Below are 23,844 nucleotides of genomic sequence, written 5' to 3' on the forward strand. Positions count from 1 at the left end.
TAGATTCCTTTTGACATCGGACTCAGGAGCGTCTGGAAAAACAATAAGCATTTGAATATTGAGTTCAATGCCCCGTTGAGGGAGGCAGCGGCCATTCATGCTGCGTTAAGTGTGTGCTGTGTCTGCAGACCTCCCCTAGTGACAGAGGAAATGTGTAGATGTAAACAAACTTCGGTACACTGAGAATTGATAGGTAAATTAGGTGTGTGTGTGTGCTGCATACAGAAATGCAGGGTCATTGCGTATAACTTGTTGCCAATGGGTGATGCAGGCTGTGGATTCTTTTTTTCATGGGTTTATAGAGTTTATAGAGTGATGTGTCTGATTTTCTTAGAAATTCAACCTTCCTGCCCTTCCTCCCTCTCTCTTTCTTTCTCTCTCTCTCTCTCTCGCTCTCTCTTTTTCTCTCCATCCCTGGTGCTGATCTTCCTTGTCGGCGCTTCCTCTCCCTCTTCCATCTCTCTCTCTCTCTCTCTCTCTCTTTCTCTTTCTCTCTCCATCCCTGGTGCCGATTTTCCTCGGTGCTTCCTCGCCCTATTCCTTCTCTCTCTCTCTCTCTCTCTCTCTCTCTCTCACCCTCACTCTCCATTCCTGTGCCAATCTTCCTCATTGGTGCTTCCTCTCTCTTCTTCCTTCCTTCCTTCCTTCCTTCTCTCTCTCTCTCTCTCTCTCTCTCTCTCTCCATTCCTGGTACCGATCTTCATCGTCTGTGCTTCCTCTCCTTCCTTCCTTCCCTCTCTCTCTCTCTCTCTCCATTCCTGATGCCAATCTTCCTCGTTGGTGCTATCTCTCTCTTCTTCTTTCCTTCACTCTTTCTCACTCTCTCTCTCCATTCCCGGTGCCAATCTTCCTCGTCTGTGCTTCCTCTCCCTCTTCCTTCCTTCCTTCTCTCTCTCTCTCTCTCTCTCTCTCTCCATCCCCGGTGCCAATCTTCCTCGTCTGTGCTTCCTCTTCCTTCCTCCCTTCCTTCCTTCCTTGCTTCTCTCTCTCTCTCTCTCTCTCTCTCTCTCTCTCTCTCCACCACAGGCTAAGGGTTACAGCGTGTTGCTTTTTGAAGTAGATATTTGCATAATCAGATTAGAATACGGGATTGTCAGTGGGCTCCCCCATCAGAGAGTGCTCCAGAGGAGAGAGGGTGCTGTCCAGCCCAACAATAGAGGACTCCCCTCCTCTCCCACCCTCCAACCAGCCTGCACCTGCATCCCACCCACCCACCCAGGCTGCAGGTCGGCTCCGGCAGCCTACGCACGGAGGGGAACGACCGCAGCGATGGAAGGGAGGAGAGGGAGAGAGAAAAGACGAAGGAGGGGTTTGGAGTGCAGGACGGGAGTGGGAGGGCAGGGGTTGAGCTGAAATATTTAAACATGCAGAGTGTGAATTGGCTTTAAGGGGATAAAGAGCTCAGGGCCTATCGGTTGGCACCCAGCTCCAGAAATTCTTTTTCATGGGCGCCTCAGCCGGGAGAGCGAGGGGCTGCCTGCACTGATCTGGCCCATTGTGATAACAGATTCAGACAGTGTGCTAGACGCTGATAAGGAAATGTGCTCTCAATAGACGATTACCCACGTACTTGGGAGAGAATAGTCAATCAGGCAAATATACTTGGCTGAGGAGATGAGAAGCGTACAGATTTTGTTATTATTTGGAATACAGAGTTTCATAATCCTGCTGGAAGTTGAGGTCAGAGTAATACTCCTACCGCGATTGGGTGTTTTCCGTAAATAAGGTGTATCAGCAAAATGACAAACAGGGCGATGGTGCATTTCACAGCTCGACAGGATGTATGCCAAAGCTGTCACATGCCGCACTATCCAATTTCAAATGACAATTTGTTGAACATTAGCAAGCCTAAATTACACCACCACATTCACCCAAATACAAGCAGCATCCATTTTACCACATTCTTCTTCTCATGGTACCAGACTACCATTAAGTCTAGGATGACGTTTTGCATTTTGAGTTATTGCAATTCACCATGAAATTGCACAAGGGGTAAATACCCCCCAAATACAGATTGTAGGAGAAGCAGTGGGTTATACAGTAGTATCATTCTCCCAGTACAATATGATTCATTTTGTATTGCTGCAGGATTACAAGGAGTCACCTGTCCGTTCCCACAGTGAGTGTGTCCAGCTGCCCTCTGCTCCGTTTACACACCATTAGCCGGTTTAACTGCCGGGGTGAAAGCACCCGAAACCCTAAACCAACTCACTGTTTACTCTTCAGCTCAGTTAGTTGCAGCCCATTGGCAGAAAATGGGACACATTTCCACAGCCACAATAGGCGATTAGGCATGTAAATGTGTGACCTCGGCGTAAACGGCTCTTTGCTGATGACATCATGGCAAACGGGGAGACGGATACAAACAAGTTAGCCGTTTCCTTCTGCTGATCTTGGCACCATGGTTGATTTTCAGCTGTTTTTTTTTTGTTGTTGTTCTTAATAGACGGCATTTCCCACTGAATGTATCCATTTTATTGCAAAGTAAGGTTTTGTACATTCATAAATCTGATTTCACAGTTTACATGGGTGATGAGAGTGTAATAGGAATGAATTGGTAGAGACTGCCAAAGCTGTTTTCTGTATTTTCTGGCAATATTTAATAGGTGTTTCCTTAGAGGATTGATGGACGCACTATTAGTACATTCTGTATCTGTGTGCAATAACAAAGTGACATTTTGAACTGGCGAGGATCTCTTTTAGGATAGCTCCATCTGCATTTTTGCCCAGTGGTCAGTGTTTGACTCCAGAGCGACCTTTGACCCTGGGGTTCACAAGTTAAGCTGTTCCTTTCTCCTCACCTCGCTCTGGCCTCTGGTCAGTGGACAGAGAGCAGAGGTCAGCCTTGTGTCCACACCGTCATCACAGGACTTGTGGAGTGGACGAATATCGCTGGGCCAATTGAGCAGAAACAAAGAGTTTCTCCACACAGGCAGCAGCTGTACTCTTCACCTCAGCTCAGTTGTTTCTTATACGGGGTGAAATATTTTCATTACTGAGTGTGCAACAAGACAGAAAATCAGTGCAAGGTAGATCTAAATGTTTTGCGCTGTAACAATTACTTATCAAATGTATAATGGGGAGAGTGACCTCTTTTTCATAATACAAAAATGATTCAGACAGTGGTTTATTAAGAAATCATTTATTAAATAAATAGTTCAAATAAATAACATACTGTATATTCACAAGCAAACAAAAATAACTTACAAAAGAGGTATCGGAAGGTAATTAGAACAATAGTCTTGACAGTAGACAATTCATAATCTTTGGCTATATGACATGCTTATTGTACAAAAAGAGCAAAATGAATAAATATTTAAATGAGGAGACTGTTGTTCTAGGAAGCATACAATTATTCAAAGAGGATTGTCAGTTTTGCCAACATTCCTCAGCCAAATTCTAGGTATCACAAATGGATAATCAATAAATTACTGAACATTGTTATATTAAAGGGGTGGGAAACAATGTGTTAGGCGATGCTTTAAAGAATGCTTTCTCAGAACAGATTTCTCTAAATGAACATAACCTTGATAAATAGGGATAAATAAAAAAGAAAGGTCAGATTTAGTCTCCTCAGAAAAACAGCATGTCGATAAAAAAAGTGCCCCAGGCTATTTCAAAACGATTACAGTCTGTGGTGAATTGGGTGAGCCGTTATCTATTCAAATGCCTTGGTGAAACTATTGCTTGAAATGAGAAATTCCTTAATCCCCTCCATTTTTCCTCGGTGGCAACCCGCCCTCTTATTGCAAAACTAAATTAGTTCCAGCCGGGCCAGCAACAAGGAATATTAACACGAAGACATGAAGGGAATACTGTACATCCAAGATTTACACACCCATGCAGAATACAAATTAATTTTCACCCGCAAATAATATTTCAACACTGATCAGCGTGGCGGCTGCATCCACATTTTCAGCCGAGAGTGAACCGTGGGAATCCACAAACATCACACAATATCGTATCCTCTGCACCGACACAGGTCAAAACCACGCGACTCGGGCAACGGTGATAAATGCAGAGACAAAATGGAGTCTTGGGAAAGGGGCGAGATAAGTTTTCACCCCGGGATAGATTAAGGGTTAAGAGAGTCCGCTCCTGGAAGCTCGTTTTGCGGCTGCGGGTCTACCAGGCCTCGGAGCTGTCACAGCTGGATCCGGGGGAAGGAGCTTCGGTGTCGCTGGTCAGGGCCCAAGCGTGGGGGGAGGAGTGCAGGCGCTCCACGTTGCCCCTGAGGAAGGTGAGCAGCGCCGTGGGGGAGTGGCTGGCCGGCTGGCCGCTCTGGCTCTCCAGCAGCTGCACCAGGAAGTTGATGTAGCGCATGGCCAGGCGCAGGATCTCGTTCTTGCTCAGCTTCTTCTCCGGAGGATGGGTGGGGATCAGCTTGCGGAGCTCGGCGAAGGCGGTGTTGACGTTGTGCTGGCGCCAACGCTCCCTCGTGTTGGTGAACACCTTCCTGGTCATGATGCTTAGGCGGCTGACTGGAGAGAGAAAGCAGAGCGTTAATGTCTATGATAGGGAAGAAACTGGTGTCAACATGCCTAGGTGTAAACATCAAAATGAAACATACTGTTAAGAAATTATTGACAAAATCCTACAAGTACAGTAGTGTTCCAATCTTGATTTTTTTGTTTTCTATTGCCTTCTGCAAATTACTATCCTTGTCTCCATTTTATGTATTATTACTACTTTAATCTATTATTTTATTTTCTGCCTTTACCCCAATTCCACATCAAGAGGTATTTTGCCTCTTGCCAGGCCGTCTGGTTAAATAAAGGTTGTAGTATAAGAGAAAACAAAATTATTAGTCTTAAAATGATCTTGATCTCCCCTTATTGCAAAGCCAGGAATATATGGCCATCAACATTTATTACCGCTAAGCATTACACAACAGCAAACTACACAATATCTATATCTCCACTGCATGACATTTTGCCTTGTGTTACATGTCCGTGGTTATTTTCAAAGCAAAACACATGGCCTGAAAGGCAAAAAAAAAAAAATCCCTCAGTATAGTACAAAATCCTCACCTGTGTGTGTGTGCTAACCAATGTGCAGAGATTTCAGTTGCAGAGTGTCTGTCCTCCTCAGGTCATCAGTGTCCACTGCTGCAGTAGTCCAGTGTGAATGTCCACTCAGTCTCGTCTTCTCATGCTCGCTCAGAGATCCTTGTGTGCGAGAGAGGGAGGAGAGAGAGAGCAAGAGAGAGAGAGAGAGAGAGAGAGAGAGGGACGGGGGAGAGAAGGGGGAAGACTGGTGCATGCTCGCATCTCACATTTTATAGCAGGGTGAACCCTATTGTGTGACGTGTGCTGTCGTTGAGCCTCTCCGCTCGGTGGCATTGTGTGAGGTTGGTGTTAACTCGAGAGTGATTGTTAACACCAGGCCGAGGTGTCCCCCCCCCCCCACCGTCCCCCCCTCCACCACCCACCCATCCATAGGGTGTATTTATCCTCTAAACAAAGAAACAACCTAGGCGGCTCCAGGGAGTGTGATGATTATATTGTGCATAAATTGTCACTTGAAATGATTTTCATAGGTAATTCTGTGTGACTTTGGAGGTATTCGGGATACTTCAGCGGCTCTCACAATCAGCAGCCTTTTAAGTGACTATTTGTGCAGCTTTTATGATTCATTGCTCGTTTAATCCTTGAAGGTTAGCACTAAAGGTGACAAATAAATTCCCATTGAAGTGAAACTGAGACGTTTACCTCTCTGATCCTTCCCTTACTGCTGTGGACACTTGTTCCTTTCTATGCCTCTGACATTAGCCATGGATAACCCCCCCCCCCCATGGTAAAGACCTTGATATCACTGGCTGCAATACTATTGAATTCAGCCTGATTGGACCACAAAAGGTAAAAATACCATATCCAGATTGACAGTCGAACAATATGGGTTTTGTTATGACTATGGTAATCTTGTTGAGCCATTCCAAGGGCCACACATAAATTACAGACAAAATGGGGAGAGCACAGGGTCCCGAGTCGCAAGCCACCTCTCTCCAACCTCTCCTCACTACTCCCTCCTTCCCTCCCTCCCTCGGTCCTTTCCTCCCTCTCTCTCTCTCTCTGCCTCCCACTTTCAACCTCCGTTCAGATCAAAAACACCCAACGTCTAGTTTAACCAATTGTCACTGTTCTTTTTACACCCTTCAAGTGTTGTTTCAAAGACGCAGCCTTCCATAAAAGTCTCTCTGTGTGGAGTAGGAATTTACATAATCCGATTAGGGGCTGGGATTAGCCCTGGGCCTGGAGAACAGGCCCGATGGGGGCCGTTTCTGAATCGGCCATTCATGGGCCTTGCTGCACGTCCAAGAGGCTGCACCTGCAGGCCGGGCGCCACGGCTCTCTGGCTCCATCCAGCCTCCACTGCAGGCTTCAGGTCTGCAGACACACTCACTGCAGAGCGTTTCAGACAGTTGGATTCCCCTCATGGCACCAACAAGCCCAGGTGTAGATGACTGCAAACCTGCTTTCACTTCTCTGTCATGATAGTAGGGGCTAAAAAACAACAAGCCTGACAAGTTAATCATAACAACACATTATAAAAATATTTGGAAATATCGAATTAGGCATAGCATTTGATGTGTAAGCAAATTATGAGTCTTTTGACAGGCAGCAGCTGTCAAAAAGCATCAGCAAAATGAAATGACACATCTCTTTAAGTCTAGAGAATCAAAGTCTAGCAGTAAAGAGCTTGAATGACAAAAGTCGCCACACACTCGTAGCCCTGATGCAAATATTTTTGTTCATTGTATTAAATTACATGTCATTATGCCACTATATCTGGGCAAGATATGGATGCAGAATTTGTGCTCAAGCTTTCTAGAGTTATATACGGTTTATGGGGCTATATGTGGATACAGACTTATGCAATATCTTTTTTGCTTGATTTTTACTAGTGAGGACATACTGTAGACTTTTTATTATTGCTTATTGGGCCAAATGTTGACTGGTGGTTGGGGTGTGTGTGTGTTGGGGGGTTGTTCTTTGTGATTACGTCATGTTGATGCAGTGTCAAAAGGTCAGGTGATTGTACAGAGCATCTTATTTCTTCATTAGCTTTTCTCATAGCATTTTGTTATGAAGTTCATTGTGTCCCAGGTTTGTTGCTGCTGTGACAATTCGTCCATCAATCTTATCTAAAAACAGTTTTGACAAAAAATGTCTATCAAGGGTCACAGTAATAGACCTCCATTGGGTCTTATTTATAGAGGAGAGGAAACACACAGGTGACAAACGGTTAACTGCTGCCTGCGATTAAAGATAACGGCAGTCTGACCTTTAGAGCAGTAGCCAGAGTCGGATCCAGCTCTAAAGGATGGCTTTGGTTTAAACAGCCTGTTAATTCCCACAATATGTCTCCTGTTCTATTCAGTCCAGGGGCAAAGCATGGTAGGGGGCAATTACCGCACCATTACTCCACTGTTTACCTAGCTTCCATGTGGGGACTCCTTTAACCATCTTGCACACGGCTTTTGTTCCTGTGCCATTTAAAAACAAACGGTTTCGGCCGTCTTTTTGTTTGGCCTGTGCTTGTTAGAAGGCGGTAAGGCCAGAGAGAAAGAGAGAGAGTAGATGCGGTGTAAAAAAGGCTAGGGGGTTATTGATGGTGGCGAGCCAGCATCGGATACGGATGGCCAGAGGAGGGGAGGCAGGGAGGCTCGGAGTCGATGTCCCCGGGGCCGTCTTTGTCTGGGGATCATTCCTGAGGGAGCTGGCTTCACTCTGCTGGCTCGTGAAGATAAGCACTCTCTCCACATGCTGAGAGACGCTGATAAGGGGATTGCTTCACTAAATGAAAAAAAAAAAAAAAAACCCTACCATTTGAGCTGCTAAAATAAGAGAGACTTTATCAGTTTAGCTGGGAAAGACCCCCCGCTCCCCCAATCCCAACTCACAATTAGAATTTGTTTTTCAATATTGAGCATGCTCTTTATGGAAAAAAAATAAAAAATGCACACACAGTAGTAATCTATCTCGATGTTTAATCTAACCTTGTTTGGAAAACATCTAATTTGGTTATAATTTATGTTAATACTAAAGTATAATGGGATTTCAAATATATAATAAGCATAATGCGTGTAATAGTACATATAATAAAGACATTTTCTTTTTGAATATATACTCCAAACTGATAAATCTGGTTTGATATGCTGTGAATTAAATTAGTGCTCATTCAAAATGCTAAAGATTTACTTTGGTGTTGTAAAATGCAGCAGCAATGCAGCATCTGCCTTCTGATTGTTGGTCAACAACTACCGCGCTTCACCACAATTTAGGTTTTGTTGCAGCATCCACCTGCTGCAGAGAAAAAAACACAGGACTGAACAAAAGCTCTGCTGACCGTTACAACTAGAATTAATTTGTCTAAAATGTTGTCAGTTAATTCGAAGCATTTATAGACAAATGCAAAATTTTGTTTGGTATTGACACTTTTTGGAGTTAATTTACAGTTTCATTTAAATTTCAAACCAGGCTCACATTTGTGTTTAAGGTAAGCAAAAGAAAAACATCACTTAACTTTATCTCAGGAAAAACTTGGACTTAAAATTTAGAATTATTTAATTTGATAATTTAAATTCAACTCATTTAAGGCCACAAGAACATGGCAGTCCTGCCTAGAAAAACCGAAGCCTCGTCTGTCCATCGCTTCTGCCAGGCACCCTCTCATAGCTCAGCTTCCCCTTCTTCAACGGTGTCAGCACTGCAAAACAAACACGAGCAAATATATATATCAATTAATCAGCAAAAAATACACTGACTTCTTCTACACATAGAGCAAAAACAGACACTTTGACGAAACTTTAACTCAGCTCTTATACACCTGTGCCAACCAAGCCTGCGACCTCTCCGCTCCTCTTCCTCTCTTGTCCCATCCAGCATTTGGAGCCGTAGTTAGGGGAAATTCTTGCCGTCCCTGTGCTACTGGAGGGACTGTCACTGCCACTGTGACCTCCGACCCACGGTACGACTCCTGTAGGGGAGCTCAGGCCATAGGCAGTGTAGCAGCTATCTGGAAGCTGGAGGTCACTGTAGGCTGCAGTGTAGGAGAACATCTGACCGTCGTCGGAGTAGGCCGGCTGCTGCAGGCTGGCACCGAAACTGAATGCGGACTCCATTTCGAAAGGATTGTCAGCGGCCGTGTGTAGGCGCTCGGCGTAGGCGTCGCGGTTTCTCTGAGCCCTCTGCAGCCACTCGTCGCTTCCTCGTTCTGTAACTCTTCCCACTGCTCTCCCTCTTCTGCTCCAGCTAGCAGACTTCACCTCCTTCCGCTCGCCCTCCTCCTCGTCTTTCCATGGATCACCGTTGGTCCAGCTCTTCTGGTAATGGGTGTCAAAGGAGCAACTCGGGTCAACTTGGAAATCTGCACTGCCATCCTGCGTGGTCATGCCCGGGTCTTGCTCACAGAAGCTGCCTGCTACACTCTCAGCCCCAGACAGGAAGTCGGCGCTGTGGTCGGTACCGAATGGTTCTGGTTGGAGGGTAGAGTGTGTGTGCTGGAGGTCCCTACTGCTGGTCCAGGGACTGTCTGGTGGATGGTGGTCTTTCTCGGGGAATGCTGCCTCTGGCTCAGGCTGGCTGTGGGCTGTGGTCAGTTTGTACAGCGAAGTGGTGTCACTGAAGAGCTGAAACCAGGAAGGGGAAAGAGGCCGTTAAATGCTGCACTGCCCATGAAAAGATCTACACATTGTGGATACAAATTCATGTAGACATTTGGCATTTGTGATTCATGGTAAAGTTTCACATCAAATATAATTGTGACACACTAGTAGGATCATTTTTGGGAACTGTGACAATGTTGTGTAATTCTTTTTCAAATCACCCAAAATCATATTAAATCATAAACACTACTTTGTTTCATGTTAAATGTAATGATTTTGCCCAAAATTTTAAACACACCGCGGTTAGGAGCAGGCTACTACCAGAGATCCTAACCATGCATTGCAATTTCACCAGGTTCTTAGACTATTCAAGAACCATTTGAACATTAAAAAAAATAATTATCCAGGAATTATCCTTAAAGCACTCAACATTAGACAGTGGTTCTCAACTTTTTCTGCTTGTGACCCCTAAAAATGAAGCAACGCCTTCTTATGATCCCCTGTTGCAAGATACTCAGAATGACCTTTGGTACCAAATGAACTGTATTTTCTGTTTAAGGGTATTTTGTTTGATTAATTATTGGAAGAATGCTAGAGGCTGAAAACATTATCTCAAAAGGAAATGGGCATTCAAGATTAAAAACATCATATGGTTGAATAGATTTGTCTATTAGAAATATATTTATTCCAAAATCCATAAAACATCTTACAACCCTCTGGGGAGGTTTCAACCCCCAGGTAGAGAACCACTGACATCTGCAATACTGGACATGGCTATACGAGATGACGGTGTGCGTGGTTATGTATCCCGGCTCACCTTGAGGACTTTATGTGGCACCTCAGGTAGCAGCTCCTTCAGCTGGGAGAACGAGGCCCCCAGGAGCCACTGGATGGACAGGACCCTGCTCAGCATCAGCTGACTGACCAGGGGGTTCATGCATGGGAACTGCAACAGACACTTTTCTTCCTAGTAGGGAGAGGGAAAGAAATATATATACACACACAGCAGCACACAAACATGTATCCAGAGACTTTATATTCATAGGACATGAGAAAAAAAAAAATCACATGCATCACTCTTTGGTGAAAATTTTTTGTTATGGTGTTATATGTTAGTGCCCTTGAATTAAAAGCTAAAGTGACAGCCATTGCAGACGCCTTTCTTTATGCATTTACCCTGCATCTATACTGCAGTCAGTTCCTTCTGGAGTGTTATACAATAAAACCAAAGAAAAACTCTAATGCCTCTCAACCAACTAATTACTAGACAAATCCTTGAAACTTCCGATGGCTAAAAAGAGAGAAAAACTTTTTTTTTTTTATTCCAAACATTTCCCGGGGATGATTACGCATCCATGCAGTAAAATGTGGGTCTTTTCTCCAATGGCTCCCTCTGTGAATGTCTTTGTTTTTGTGATGTGGTGTTCACCTCTGAGGGCGTCACAGCCAGCCAGTCTCTGTCCAGGTAGCGGAGAGGATCCCTGTCACTGGCCGCCAGACTGTGGAAGCAGATCTGGCTGATCCACTTGGCTATTTCCAGCACCTCCGACACTATCAGCACCTGACAGACAGGGCAGGAAACTCAACAATAATATACAACAAATTGTAACTGTTGGCCATGGTGTATCAAAATATTCTTAATACAACACAGGGGAGGAAACTAATGTTATTGAATCAGGCACAGTGGTTGCACGGTGTCCTAGTAGTTAGAGTGCAACTGCAACTGAAAGGTCACAGGTTTGATCCTCATAACAGCCAATGCCCCTAATGACAGCCATGTGTCCTGTTGAAGTGTCCTTGAGCAAGGCACTGCACCCCCTACCTACCCACTGACTCTACATCCCTCTGTAAAAGTATCAGCCTTAAATGTAAATGGCTGGTTCAGCCAAATAGTAACGAGTCTCTTCAACTATTTTACCAGCAACTACATTTTTAGAATTGAATAGGACCTCCAAATTATATGATAGAAGGAATAGACAGACTTACCAGCCATAGCTGAAATTTACCAGCATGTGGCTGGTGATAATTTCCCACCCTGTTGAGATCATATGACAGCAAGGACACACAGGGGAAAAAATGGCAACAGTTCAGACTATTTCATGTGTTGTACCTTTACGTCTAGATCCTCTGACTTCATGCCGAACAGCACCAGAGATGAGTATACCAACACCAGGTTGCTGAAGGCTTCGCTGGAAAAGCTGCCATTGCACAGACACAAGCAGTGATGGTGAGCCTTTGTGCGTGTGTTAGAGTGAAAGAGCGTGAGTGAGTGTGTGTAGAGATCTAGAAATTTAAGCCTATTGTTACTTCAATTTTAACTCGCTCTGGATAAGTGTCAGCTTAAATGCCTAAAATCTGTGTGTGTGTGTGTGTGCGTGTGTGTGTGTGTGCGTGTGTGTGTGTGTGGACACTGACCCCCCACTCTGGCTGTCTGGGCAGTGCAGGATGAGCCAGCAGCAGCTGTACTGCAGAGACAGAGCAGTCAGTCTCATCACCACTCGCTCACAGGCCCGCTCCCATGACAGCTCCTCCTGCTCCTAGACACACACACACACACACACACACACACTTACTGGCAACACATCAAGAACAGGTCTGTTGCCTGTCAGGATGGAGATTTTGGTCTTCAGAATTTCTGTGCAATGCCAAAGAAGCTCAGTAGAGGGAGACAAAGAGAATGAGGAAATCCAACGTCAAAGCAGGCAGAGAGAGGTCCCAGATCTAGGCACCTGTCAGGATTAAAATAAACAAATATTACAATCTACTCTTAGAGTGGCCTGCATCTTTTTTTCTTTAACATATATTTATCCATGGAAAGTCACTCTCTTTCAGCATCATTCTGCTTCACACTCACATAGTTGCGGCCTTTCGAACCTGGAAGTTTCACAGTACAACTACAGTCAGCGGCTGCACTGGGGATAAAGTGCCGTGTTCAAAGGCACTTCAGCAGTAGTTATTTTGGGAGCTTAGATCATTTGGGATTCCAACTGATGATCTGCTTCAGTTGCAAGCCGCTTTTCTAACCTTCTCGGCTGCAGTATCTCCGCTACAGTACCTGAATGATGATAGCGGTGCTCTCGTCCACTGTGATCACAGCATAGTGATGGGTCCCGCCTAGCATCTGCAAGGACGGACAGTGACTCCTCTCCAACACGGTAATATTAAACCTACAGCACAACACACACAAACACACACCACTATGTGGCATCTAACTCACAGCTTATCATCACTGGTAAATATGGTAAAAACAAATTATATAAAAGCCTGTCTGTAAAATGTGTTTTGTGAAGGGATTTCATTGCAATCTATGATGTACTGCCTTCACCCCAAAATCTCAACCAGTGGCTAAATGAAGAGCCCACATGTCCTCTGTGTTCAGAAACAGCAACACTTAAACCCTATGTAGCCTACTTTTAGCCTAGAAGTCTATAACCATTTAGACGGCTTTTAAATGGCTAATCAAATTAAAATTGCTCAGTGGGATTAGACTTGACTGAATGAAAGGGAAGGCTTACGTTGACTCCAGTATCTGTAGCAGCAACGGACAGTTGAGAAGCCCCTCAGTCACAAACAACACATAGGGCACGTTGTCCTCCAGGCACCAAGAGGCTGTATCACTCTCTTTTGGGGGAGCACACACACACAAAACATCACTTTACTCTTCCTAACAAACTTGCAATAGTGTAAAATAAGTATATCCTCTGATAACTGACCAGCGTTGAGGAGGACGGTGTGGAAGGTGAGGTGGCTGATGCTCCTCTCTCTGCAGACGGCGGCCCATGGAGATTGGCCTGAATGGTCGTACTCCACCACCAGGGAGAAACACTGCCAGGGGAAGTCTGCGCCTATATGCTGGCCACACACCACCACACACACACTGTCACGCACGCTGGTGAAAGAGGAGAGATGGAGGGCTTTCTCAAAGTGACAAAGTGAATATTTTGCTACAGCATGGCCAAACAATTACCATTTGTTGAAAAAGGAATGCGCTCCAAGGCACTCTTCAACTTCTTCATGCAGTGTGGTATGATACTCCCATGGCCGAAACGTGTTGGAGTTGGGATTTGCTGTTGATGTGTTATTTTGAACCATAGCCATAGAATAAAGGCTTTTTAAATTTTGGTTGAAGAATGCCTTGGAATTCCTCCCTTTTTCATTAAGCAACAACCCCAAACCAAAGAGCACCGTACCCACATACCAAAACCAAGTAGAAGCATTGTCTATCTTTTATTTGAATTATCATTTGTTGTACACATAAAATCAAAGCCAAGTTGGAAATTAACACCGGACTAGTGTCTCCTGACAACAATCTGAATGAAACTTAAGAGGAATATGCTGAACTGTGAGCATAAATGAGTGCTGCTTACAATTCAATTTGTAATGAATACAGAAGATTGGCAAACAACTGTACATTTTCCATGATGCAGACACTACAAACCCACCTGTTGACCACTCTGGCACCAAACAATTTGGTCTTGACCTCTTCGGGACACACCGCAGTTACAGCTGCACCTGAGATGACAAACAAAACTTAAAGATATTTAACTGCAAACTAGATTACAGAAGCTGCTTTGGCTCATGACGGGTTATTGTGATGCCTGTGATAACACGATTTAAAGTGATAATGCAAGCTGTGAAATTATAGTCTACTGGATTCTTTAGTCTAGATTTAAGCATGCATATTAAACTGCACTAGGCAAGATTTTTATGGAAAAATACACATGTCTTATCAGCCTATATCACAAAGTGGGGCTGCAATGGAGAAGTTTTTAAACATGAGCGTGCTGTGTGCAGTTTACTGATGTCAGGTTACATCATTTCTGGGTATTGAGGTTCAAATTTTTTAAATAGTTACCTCTTGCTGCCATTTGGAGCCGCCAGTGTGCAAAGTCACCCAGTGTATTGTAGCTTTAAACCTCACTAAAGTAACCAAAGTGATACTTGCTGACATCATTAGTAGTTTATTGATGGTTATTTTCAATGCTGCTCCACAAGACAAAAAAAAATGATTTAGTTTGTAGGCTATGCCCTTTGTCTGTCTTGGATAATAGGACTCACATACATACCCACACACAGGCACAAACACACAATCAGATCAAATGAGGTCATTATGTCAGTACATGCAGTTGAACTGGTGTCGATAAGATGTTGGTTGAAAGAGATGAAGAGTTCCTTACCAGTCACTTGGCTCAGGCCTTTGGTGAGCGTGGTTCTGGAATCGTCAGAGTCCACTGTTATGACTAGAACCTGCAACAAAACACATCAACCAGGATCACAGTGGGTCTTTCAAGAATGAATAAGAAAAATATTATGGACACAGGTAGAACTGTGTGATTATGGATAAAATGATAATCCCCATTTTTCTGATGTGATCATGATTATCAGTCATGATTATCTGTCTTAATGATCTTGAACAAAATTATTTTACTGCACTTTTTGCATCTTACATCAACATTCTTGACTATTTTATATGAAATGAAACAAAATAGGATGTTTCAATATCTCCAAATTATTAAAGTTGTGATTATATGATTATACACAATTAATTGTACAGCCCAAGAACTGGGCATAGCTTTGCTCTTGATGTGAACACTGACTTTGTCCATGGTGTTGTGTCCCTTCCTGCTGTGTAGCCATGCGGCCAGCTGGTCCTGCAGCTGCAGCAGTTTGAGGTTGGCCTCCTGGTTCCTGTGACCGAGGAAGAGGAGGATCCGTAGCCTCCTCACCAGCTGCTCCAGACTCTGACCTGCACACGCCTCCGCTGCCCTGGCCAGGTACTCTTGTTGCAAGACCAGACATAAAGAGAAGAAAAGGTTGTAAATATCACAATGCTTATGTTAAATGAAAAATATGAAGATCCTCAAAACTGGAGTCAATGTTTTGACCTGTCAGCAATGGTTGCACGTTGTTACTGACCCACAGCGGTGCTGAGGTTACACTTCAGGAGCAGATCCCTGACTGTCACCAGCACATGGATCAGGGCAACCTGGTTGAAAAGTAGTTCCTGATCTGCAATGCAACAACAGGACAGCAGTGGGATTTTACACGCTTCGAACGTGGATTTACTGGATTAATAGCTGCATACTAAACAGTTCCATGCTCTAAATAAAACCTCTGACTAGCTCCTCGCCGTGTCCCTGTGTCGTGCAGAGCTGCTTCTCCTGCTGCTTGAGGAGGAAGTGGGTTTGGTCTGGGGCCAGGCTGCTGAAGTCTCCCCAGGCCGGCGAGTTGAGGCCCAGCTCCCTGGCTCTGCACAGACGGGGCTGAGCAAAGGCCAGCAGCTCACAGTAGGCACGCCACTGGCTCTCTGCAAGGGAGCGGGAGAACATGGGGGTAACAAATACAAACTTCCAACAGCATCTGAAGTTCAGCCAGACGCTTGCGTGAAAGGAGTTTGGACCATTTATTTCAACAAATGGTTATACGGTTGTATTTCTGCGTGGTGCGCAATAAACCCCCAAAGGCATAGTAGATATAAAGTATATCATTCAATATAATATGAAAACCATAACATACAACCATACATAATTCAGAGATAGCTTGCACAAACATCCTGTGTACAGATTAACAGCAGGAAGAGGTTGGGGCGGTGGAGGGAGTTTTGCAGAAACCTGGTCTACAGCAGCAGTGGCATGAATGAACAATAGAGTGAGAGTGTGAGCTGTCAGATTATAAAGACCGCTTCATTGACTTGTTTGAATGTGATTGGTGATTGAGAGTCAGCTGGTACTGATCAGCTGATGTGTTGTTTGGATGGGGTAGCTGGTGTGCACGACTTCAGTGTTCTGCCTGAACTAATGCGATGCTCCATTTATACCTGCTTTTGCCAACAAAGATAATGTATTGCACTCTCATTTGGCAGTTGTAGATGAAGCGATAGTGCTGGGAATGTGTCGTACCTGTAGCCTGGACCTGTACAACTTTGCTGCCCGGCCTGTCCTGAGGCACAGGTTGACAGACAGTCTGACTGATTGGCTGACTGCCTGGTTTCTGCTCTCTGGTAGTATTTCCTGCGACAGCGCCACTCATATACATAGGCCCCCTGTCTAGCTCTTGCTCTGGAGTAGGCTGCAGATCAGGCTGTGGCATTTGTTGTTTCACCTTTGGTACTAATAAACACAGGGTAAGGTGAGGTTACAGATATATGACAGTGCAAGTCTTTCAACCTTTAGACCAGTGTAATGTAATCGAAGTGAAGTAACTTACAGTCACAAACAGGTTTGAATTTGATTTCACTTTGACCGTGGAATTTTATTGTTAAAATTCAGGCATAAAGCCAAGTCTTGATTGATCAGGGGGATGTTGCATTAGTGTGTGTTGGCCAGACACAACACACACGCAAACTAGTGAATTATTCACATTTCTAAAATGAGGCAATGATATCTCAATTAAATAATCTAATGGTTCAAAATTGGCCACTAGATTATAACTCCTTTTAGTTTTTGCTGGTGTGCTGCCATCTTGGACCATACCAGCTGAGCCGGGATTGACTACTGTGTTAATACAAAATTCTAAGTGGTGGAGCGAAATGTAGGCTGACGCTAGTGTTACCTTATACCTACTTACCCAACTGGCTGGACTAACAATGTCTAATGACTACCACTGACCTGTTAATGAACCATGAGTGCATGGTTAACACGCACTCGTGGTTATACTGCTTGTTTTGTCTTATTTATTTTTTCTATCTTGTTTTATTCTTTTATATCTTTTTAACTTGTGTATTATCTTAACCTTACCTTCTTCTGATTGAGTGTGCTGCTAAGACCCTTGTTGGTGATGATGCACTTTAATAATTTGATGGAGCTGACTACAGGCTCTTGAGTTGCATACTAAAAATGCCAATGTTGTGGCAGGAAAACTGTACGGTAGAATGGCTGCAAGAACTGGGAGGGAGCTATGAAAATTGGCTTCGGGCTGCTTTTAAGAATCGACCAACAAAGGCTAAATCCATTCAGTCATTCCAACCAAATCAGCCACACAGCAATCCCGTAGTCTACCTGGAGTGCTGGCACAGTTCTGAGGTAATCCGGGGACAGAGGCTCTCAGCTGGGACCTCAGCATCATGAAGGTGGACAGAGGGTCCAGGTCTTTCTGTGGTGGATGTCTGGCTGCTGGGAGACTCCTGTGATTGTCTCTCACACCGAGTCTGGGAAGGATGCCGTGTTTGGGAACCGAGGCAATCTGCTCTGGTCGGCTCTCACCTTCGTCTCTGATGTCCTCCTTAAGAGAGGAGGAGATTGTTGCACATACTGAAAATATCTTTCCAGTGCTGTCTTCTAGAGTATTGGTGGTTCCAGTGCTTTCTTTCTCATTATTTGTGGTGATGGTGTGCGCCGAGAAGGTGTTCCCAGAAGTATCGTATTTTTTGTGAGGGGAAACACTTGTAGCAGCTTCAGCAGGAGAAACAGCACTTGCAGATTTCTCCAGGTGAGATGATGGAGTTGGATGTAAGGGATTCTTCAGGATGGATCTGAGTCCGACCCCGCTGACTGGAACTGGAGGCGATGGGGACAAAGGCATGGAAGTGTATGTAAGAAATTTGCTGCAATGATCCCAAATTCAACTTAAAACACAAGACTTTTATGGTCCTAAACGGGAAGTCTGGTGAGGCATAAAACAACATAAAAATAGGCAATACACGTTCACTATAAATAAAATATGCTTTCATGAAAATGACATTCAGATCATAGAGACAACGTACAGCCATCCTCTTCATATACTCTAAGAAACCTGAAGAGAAAAAATACTGAACCGACTCAACTCACATTCTATGCAGTGGGGGGACAGTGTTGTGAAGTCTTCCACCTTATCCACCTTGGCAGCACGAAACTCGGGGCTCATGCTCTCTGTGAACTCACGGGAGCGGGACAGATACACCTGTGGCACCCCTGTCCCCGTCTGGGACTGCAGTTTGTCACCGACACTGACAAAACCGTCTTTATTTATCTTAAGTAATTTCAGGGCTTCAGACAGAGGCTGGAACTCGACAGCTGCTTCACATACTTGAGGCTCTGACGGAAAATAGAGCAGTTTGGATTTTTAATGTCCTGTGTAGCTCAATGGGTAATGTACAGAGGTTCAGTACAATATGTTTGATTTGGTGGTCCTGTGTAGCTCAATGGTTAGAGCATGACACCAAAACTGCCATGGTTCATTTCCCACTGGGGCACCCAGGCTAAAAATGTCAAAATTTGCAATCAAGTGTTCAACAAATACTGCTTGCTGATAAATAAACAACGCATTAGAAATTAAACTGACCAGGAATATGCTAAACAATGAGCTTATATGAGCGTTGTTTGCAATATAATTAGTGCAATTAATGCAATTAATGACTACAATTACTGCATTCATACAAACTCTACACCTAAATTTTGCTATTACCTGCCAACAGAAAGCCCATCACAAAGGTTGGGTGCTTCTCTGCCTTCCAAAGTGCCAGCTCCATCTGCTTTTGATCTCTCTCTGACACCAAATATCTACATAACAATCATTAGTATCACAAGAACTTGATTTCCTTCATGGTAGGAGCCTGTAATTTAGTTCATTTGCACAGTGATAAATATAGCAAGGATAATCGCTACCATAATCTCACTTCCCCTATGACTGTATTTTTCTATCAGAGCTATTTAAATGTATTTTATTTCCCTTGTCATTTTATGCATTTTGAGATTCTACCATTTTCCACCTTGTTGCATTTTGTTTTGCTTTCCAATTCAGCTGTGTTTGCTTTTCTTTGATTTGAGGTGAGATTTCTTTTGTATAAGCCTCTTGTTTTGTTTTGTTTCCTCCACCAGGACAAATCTCACCATGATATCTAGTCTATCAGCAGTTTGACCATGTGGTGACCTGTTATTACTCACCGTCTGCAGAGCGGAGACAACTGTTCCTCTTGGAGCTCAGAAATGGACAGACAGAGAAGGGTTAGACTGGCCTTGGAAGTGGAGGACAGAGTGATGTCCAGCTCCATTTCAGTAGGAAGCACCATGCGTCCTTAGAGAGAAATTTAGTTCAAGCATAGCTGAGACCATGGGGAGGAAACTACCTCCAGCCACCAGCCAGATCCTTGTAAATTTGTCTACTCTACCAGCCACTCTGGAAGACAACCATAAATTGTTTGGAGGTCCTATTTTATTTTAAAAATCTAGTTGGCTGGTAAAATAGTGAAAGTGACTGGTGAATTTTGAGATGAACCAGCCCGTGGTCTGTAGGCCTGTAGGTCCTGGCTGAAGCATCAACTATATATTCACTGAATAACACAACTGAGAAATTACATTATGTGCATGTTGACTGACTTGTACCTGCTGACTGGGAGTCTATTAGGCCTCCATTCACCTTGCAGTCAGCGGTGGGCTCCTGTGGTACGTCAAACTGGGAAATGTCCACTGCTAATAATGCAGCTGAAGGAGAAGCTGAAACAAAAACAGGACTGTCAGTTTGCTTTTCTATGTGGTACAGCTCTTTCCTATTTGCCATTTGCTCTTAAAAACAGTTCCATCCCTCTCACCTTTATGAAGCACATCCAGGATTGGAAGTTGTTCCTCCATCACTTCAGGAGCAACACTCATAACACCCCAAATGCTTGGAAAGAGGGTGCAAATTTCTCGGTTCAGTGTGAAGGTGTCCAGTTCAACAGGTAACAGTAGAGACTACAGAGGAAACGATCAGCGGTAAGTGAAAGTAATTTCATACATAACCAAATCATTTGCTCTCTATCTATCTGTCTTGATTACCTCTTCGTTTATCAGTGTCTCTTTGCCAAACTCCTCATAAATATTTGAACAGGTCTGGATGTCACTGGTCTGTACATCAGGAGGTGTTTCATAAGACGCACAGTGCCTGAAAGGTTGTAATCTGTTAGGTTGTGACATTATGATTAACCTAAACTAGGAAATGAATGGGGCAATCAGGGCAGTAAAGTAACTTTTTTGTCCACCTGCCACAGTAGCTGGTGAATGCCAAAATGCACCAGCCAACTTGACTATTTAACCAGCAAACTATGATTTTAAGAATACAAAAGGAAAGTGGATGATGAGACAAACTTGGCCTTAGTCAACATTTACCATCATTTGACTGCTGTCTGGTGGTAATTTCCCACTCAAGCAGTAATATAATGTACACACAAATGGTAACTGTTGGCCGTGTTGTACCAAAATATTCATAATACCATACTGAAGAAAGTACTGCAGCTGCTGCATCTCTCTCTCTATTTTAACAGCCAACTACGATACGATGAATGGGACTTCTGAGCGATGGCTGGCTCCCTGCTAAAGTGGCTGGGAGAGTCAACAAACTTAGCAGCTAGTCAGAGTTTACCTGCATTTCACTGCTGTGGCTGGTGTTAACTTTGCACCACGGGGACAATACTGCTGCCAGTACATCCTCAACTGCTCATCTGACTAGTAGCAAGCCAGCAAGAATTAAGATTAGACTTTTGGTCAAAGTTTTTCAAAATAAAATGCTATAGCAAAGTTTCACCTGAATATGGAGTCCTCAGACAGAGTGTCTCCTGTGGAGCTGAGCAGAGGGTCGGCCACAGGCAGGTTCCTCAGCCTGGACAGCTTGGCTTTCAATGTGGGCAAATGTCTCTTAAACTGTGGCAGGTGATCAACAAGCATAACCTCTTCTGGCAGCCGCAGATCTTTGAAAGATTTAATCAATCCTCAACATGTTTCCAATAAAGCATTTCCACAGTATGGTCAGTCTATTCTAAACAATCATGCATCCAATATATGTGGGAATGCTCAAATAACTGAAATAAGGCAATTCTATAAGGACTGAAGCATATCACTTCTATAACTTACCCATGTTATTATTAATGGAGTACATCTGGTCTGTTGTGCACTTGCAAAAGGATTCCTGACATGGATCATTGACCTTTGACTCCTTTAAGAGGGAAAAGGCATCATCCAGGTCTAGATCCTCTTGAGAGTTAGGATTTGAACTGGGTATCACCTCTTCTAGATCCCCTTTCACCTGGCTCACAGTGACACCCAACCTGGAACATACAAAAACTTTTAATCAAAACAACTGGGCTTGTAGTTTAACCTAATGGAAGGAAAGGGTGCACAGTAAGGCAATTTATAACTTCTGTTTGAAAGTGCCAGTACCTTTCTAGTGAATTAATTGGCTGTCCCTTCCCTCCTAGATCGTCTAGCACAGATCCACCGACAAAGAGTTTGCAGGTGGAGATCACCTTTCCTGTCGAGTGCATCAGGTATACCGTTACAATGGTGTTACAATGTATTAATACAAATCCTTCAGTCAGGAATCAGTCATATCATGTGAGTTACATGCAGTTATGCGGTCAAACAGTTTGTCTGTGAGCTTTGCTGAGTACAACCAAAGCAACTGGAGAAAATTGGTGTTGGTTGTTGGGAGCAGCAGCAAGGAAGCAGCAAACCACAATCTAATAAGCATCACATGATAAATGGCCTCATATAGACTGCCATGTGTGTACAGTGCAATGTTATTGAAGCAGAATGACATAACAGAAGTCGCTTCACCCATGTATTCTGCCCTTCAAAGCCAAAGAGCAGTGGCTGTCTTTGTTGTAAAATTGAGAAAAATGAATTCAAAGTTTATCTCCTTCCCTGACAAATAGTATTGTTAGTACAAAATGGACTGCCATATCATTTAATAGCATGTATGGGTATAGTTTTTGTTGAAATAGAATTTAAAACCTAGTCATGACTTTTGACCTATAAAACACAAAACAAAATTAGTTACTGCTGTTTCTCTTTGTAGGACAGTATTGTATTAGACGCTGAGTATCTCTGAAGGTTGTGCAAGTAACCAGTGTACCTCTGATCCACGGCGACCTGTAGGTGATCTCAGGCAGGTTACCGGTGTGGGGGTAAAGGTCACCGTTACCGGTGTGGTAAGGCAGTGGCAGTGCCAACCAGTTCATTGTTACCTTCAGAGTAGTAGTGGTCTGAAATAAAGACAGAGAGGGAAACGGGGGAAGGGAGTATGAAAGAGGCATCAAGGCAGGACAGATCAAACAGAAATTCTGTAATAAAGTCTATAAGCTACAGACTCACCTCACATACATAGTCAAGAGCTTTATATTTGATTGCAGAGAAGATTTCACTTGACACAGAGCTGCCATTTTCAGACCTGGAGAGCAAGGCATAGTGGAGGATGACATGGGAAAGGACCAGGGATGTAGTGGTAAATAAAGAGGCAGCCTTTGTTTTTTCTTATGACTTAACCTACAGCAGTTGGATGTTTACTATTATATGCACTATTAATTTCATGTCATAAACAAAATATGTCAACTTAAAAAAGGTCAAACTCAAATTCAGTTTAGGTGGGTTTACCCTCCACTCACTACATCCCTAAAGAGGACTATAAGTTCCTCATAAACTTAATGTAATCATCACAGTACAAGACAAGGCTAACGGTCTTCTAGCTTGGTTAGCTAACTGTTAGCTAACGTTAGTTACAGAAGGCTAGCTAACTAGGTTAACAACAACTTCCAATTTAGCGTTATAACGTTCATATAACGTATCATTTTTTCCCCCCAAAGATTTCCACCAATAAAATATTCTCATGTAGAGCTTCAACAGCACAAATTAAACACACAAAACTTGAACAGATATAACAATATGACACTTACATATTGGCATACGTTTTATTTAAAAGTGTTTTGACAGGCGAATGAGCGGTTTTGACTCGTGAGGCTCGTGACATGCAATATCAAAGATCGTCTAGGAATTAGAAAATGAAAGATGAATCACTCAGCAGTAAAAATAAATAACTAAATAAACCTGATAAATCCAACCGTGGCAGTAATAGTACAAATACCATGGTACGAAAAAATATGTAAAAAGGTACTTAATAGATCAAAGACATTAGCTGCTGTCTCTAAGAACTGGTATTGTCATAAAACTATGATTTTGAAGTCAAGTGGCATAATTACGGGTAAGAAAGTAATCAAAGATGAGATAAAATCGTGGGTGTTATGACAAAAACGCATTAAAAAATGAATAAACCTTAGTCTGAGTAAACCAGCTTAAATAATGATAATTGTGTTGTTATGTGTTGTTGGTGTATGAAAGCAAGACAGCACAAGAATCCACATTATAGCTTTATAAAAAGGATATACTGTCTTTTAGAAATGCCATTTTCCTGCTTTTCAATGGGTTTCTTCTGCAGATGCTTGTTGTCTGTGTTTTACCACAAGGGGGCACTATTCTATCAAAATACAGAGTCAACAAAGGTTGACTAGTGAATCT

The 23,844-nt window shown here is 43.4% G+C and overlaps 2 protein-coding genes across 2 annotated transcripts; both read right to left on the minus strand.

Moving 5' to 3' along the window:
• Positions 1-4,125: 4,125 nt before the first annotated feature.
• tal2 (T-cell acute lymphocytic leukemia 2) lies at positions 4,126-4,464 on the minus strand. The gene has a single exon (XM_071897738.1). The coding sequence runs from the start codon at positions 4,462-4,464 to the stop codon at positions 4,126-4,128; it is 339 nt and encodes a 112-aa protein (XP_071753839.1).
• A 4,159-nt stretch (positions 4,465-8,623) lies between these two features.
• Positions 8,624-23,416, minus strand: shoc1 (shortage in chiasmata 1). The gene is made up of 29 exons (XM_071897631.2): positions 23,391-23,416; positions 22,648-22,723; positions 22,409-22,538; positions 21,715-21,805; positions 21,469-21,602; positions 21,083-21,245; positions 20,338-20,443; positions 20,112-20,253; positions 19,906-20,016; positions 19,468-19,597; positions 18,989-19,083; positions 18,373-18,618; positions 18,023-18,102; positions 17,605-17,827; positions 16,507-16,716; positions 15,720-15,914; positions 15,524-15,616; positions 15,205-15,386; positions 14,785-14,854; positions 14,050-14,119; positions 13,321-13,496; positions 13,123-13,228; positions 12,663-12,774; positions 12,023-12,144; positions 11,718-11,805; positions 11,037-11,168; positions 10,425-10,574; positions 8,830-9,631; positions 8,624-8,709 (listed from the first exon to the last, which is right to left on the minus strand). Exons 1-29 carry the CDS (start codon positions 23,414-23,416, stop codon positions 8,624-8,626), a joined length of 4,347 nt encoding a protein of 1,448 aa, XP_071753732.2.
• Positions 23,417-23,844: the final 428 nt, after the last annotated feature.

The sequence above is a fragment of the Centroberyx gerrardi genome, chromosome 8, assembly GCF_048128805.1.
Source record: "Centroberyx gerrardi isolate f3 chromosome 8, fCenGer3.hap1.cur.20231027, whole genome shotgun sequence".
NCBI classification, from domain to species: Eukaryota; Metazoa; Chordata; class Actinopteri; order Beryciformes; family Berycidae; genus Centroberyx; species Centroberyx gerrardi.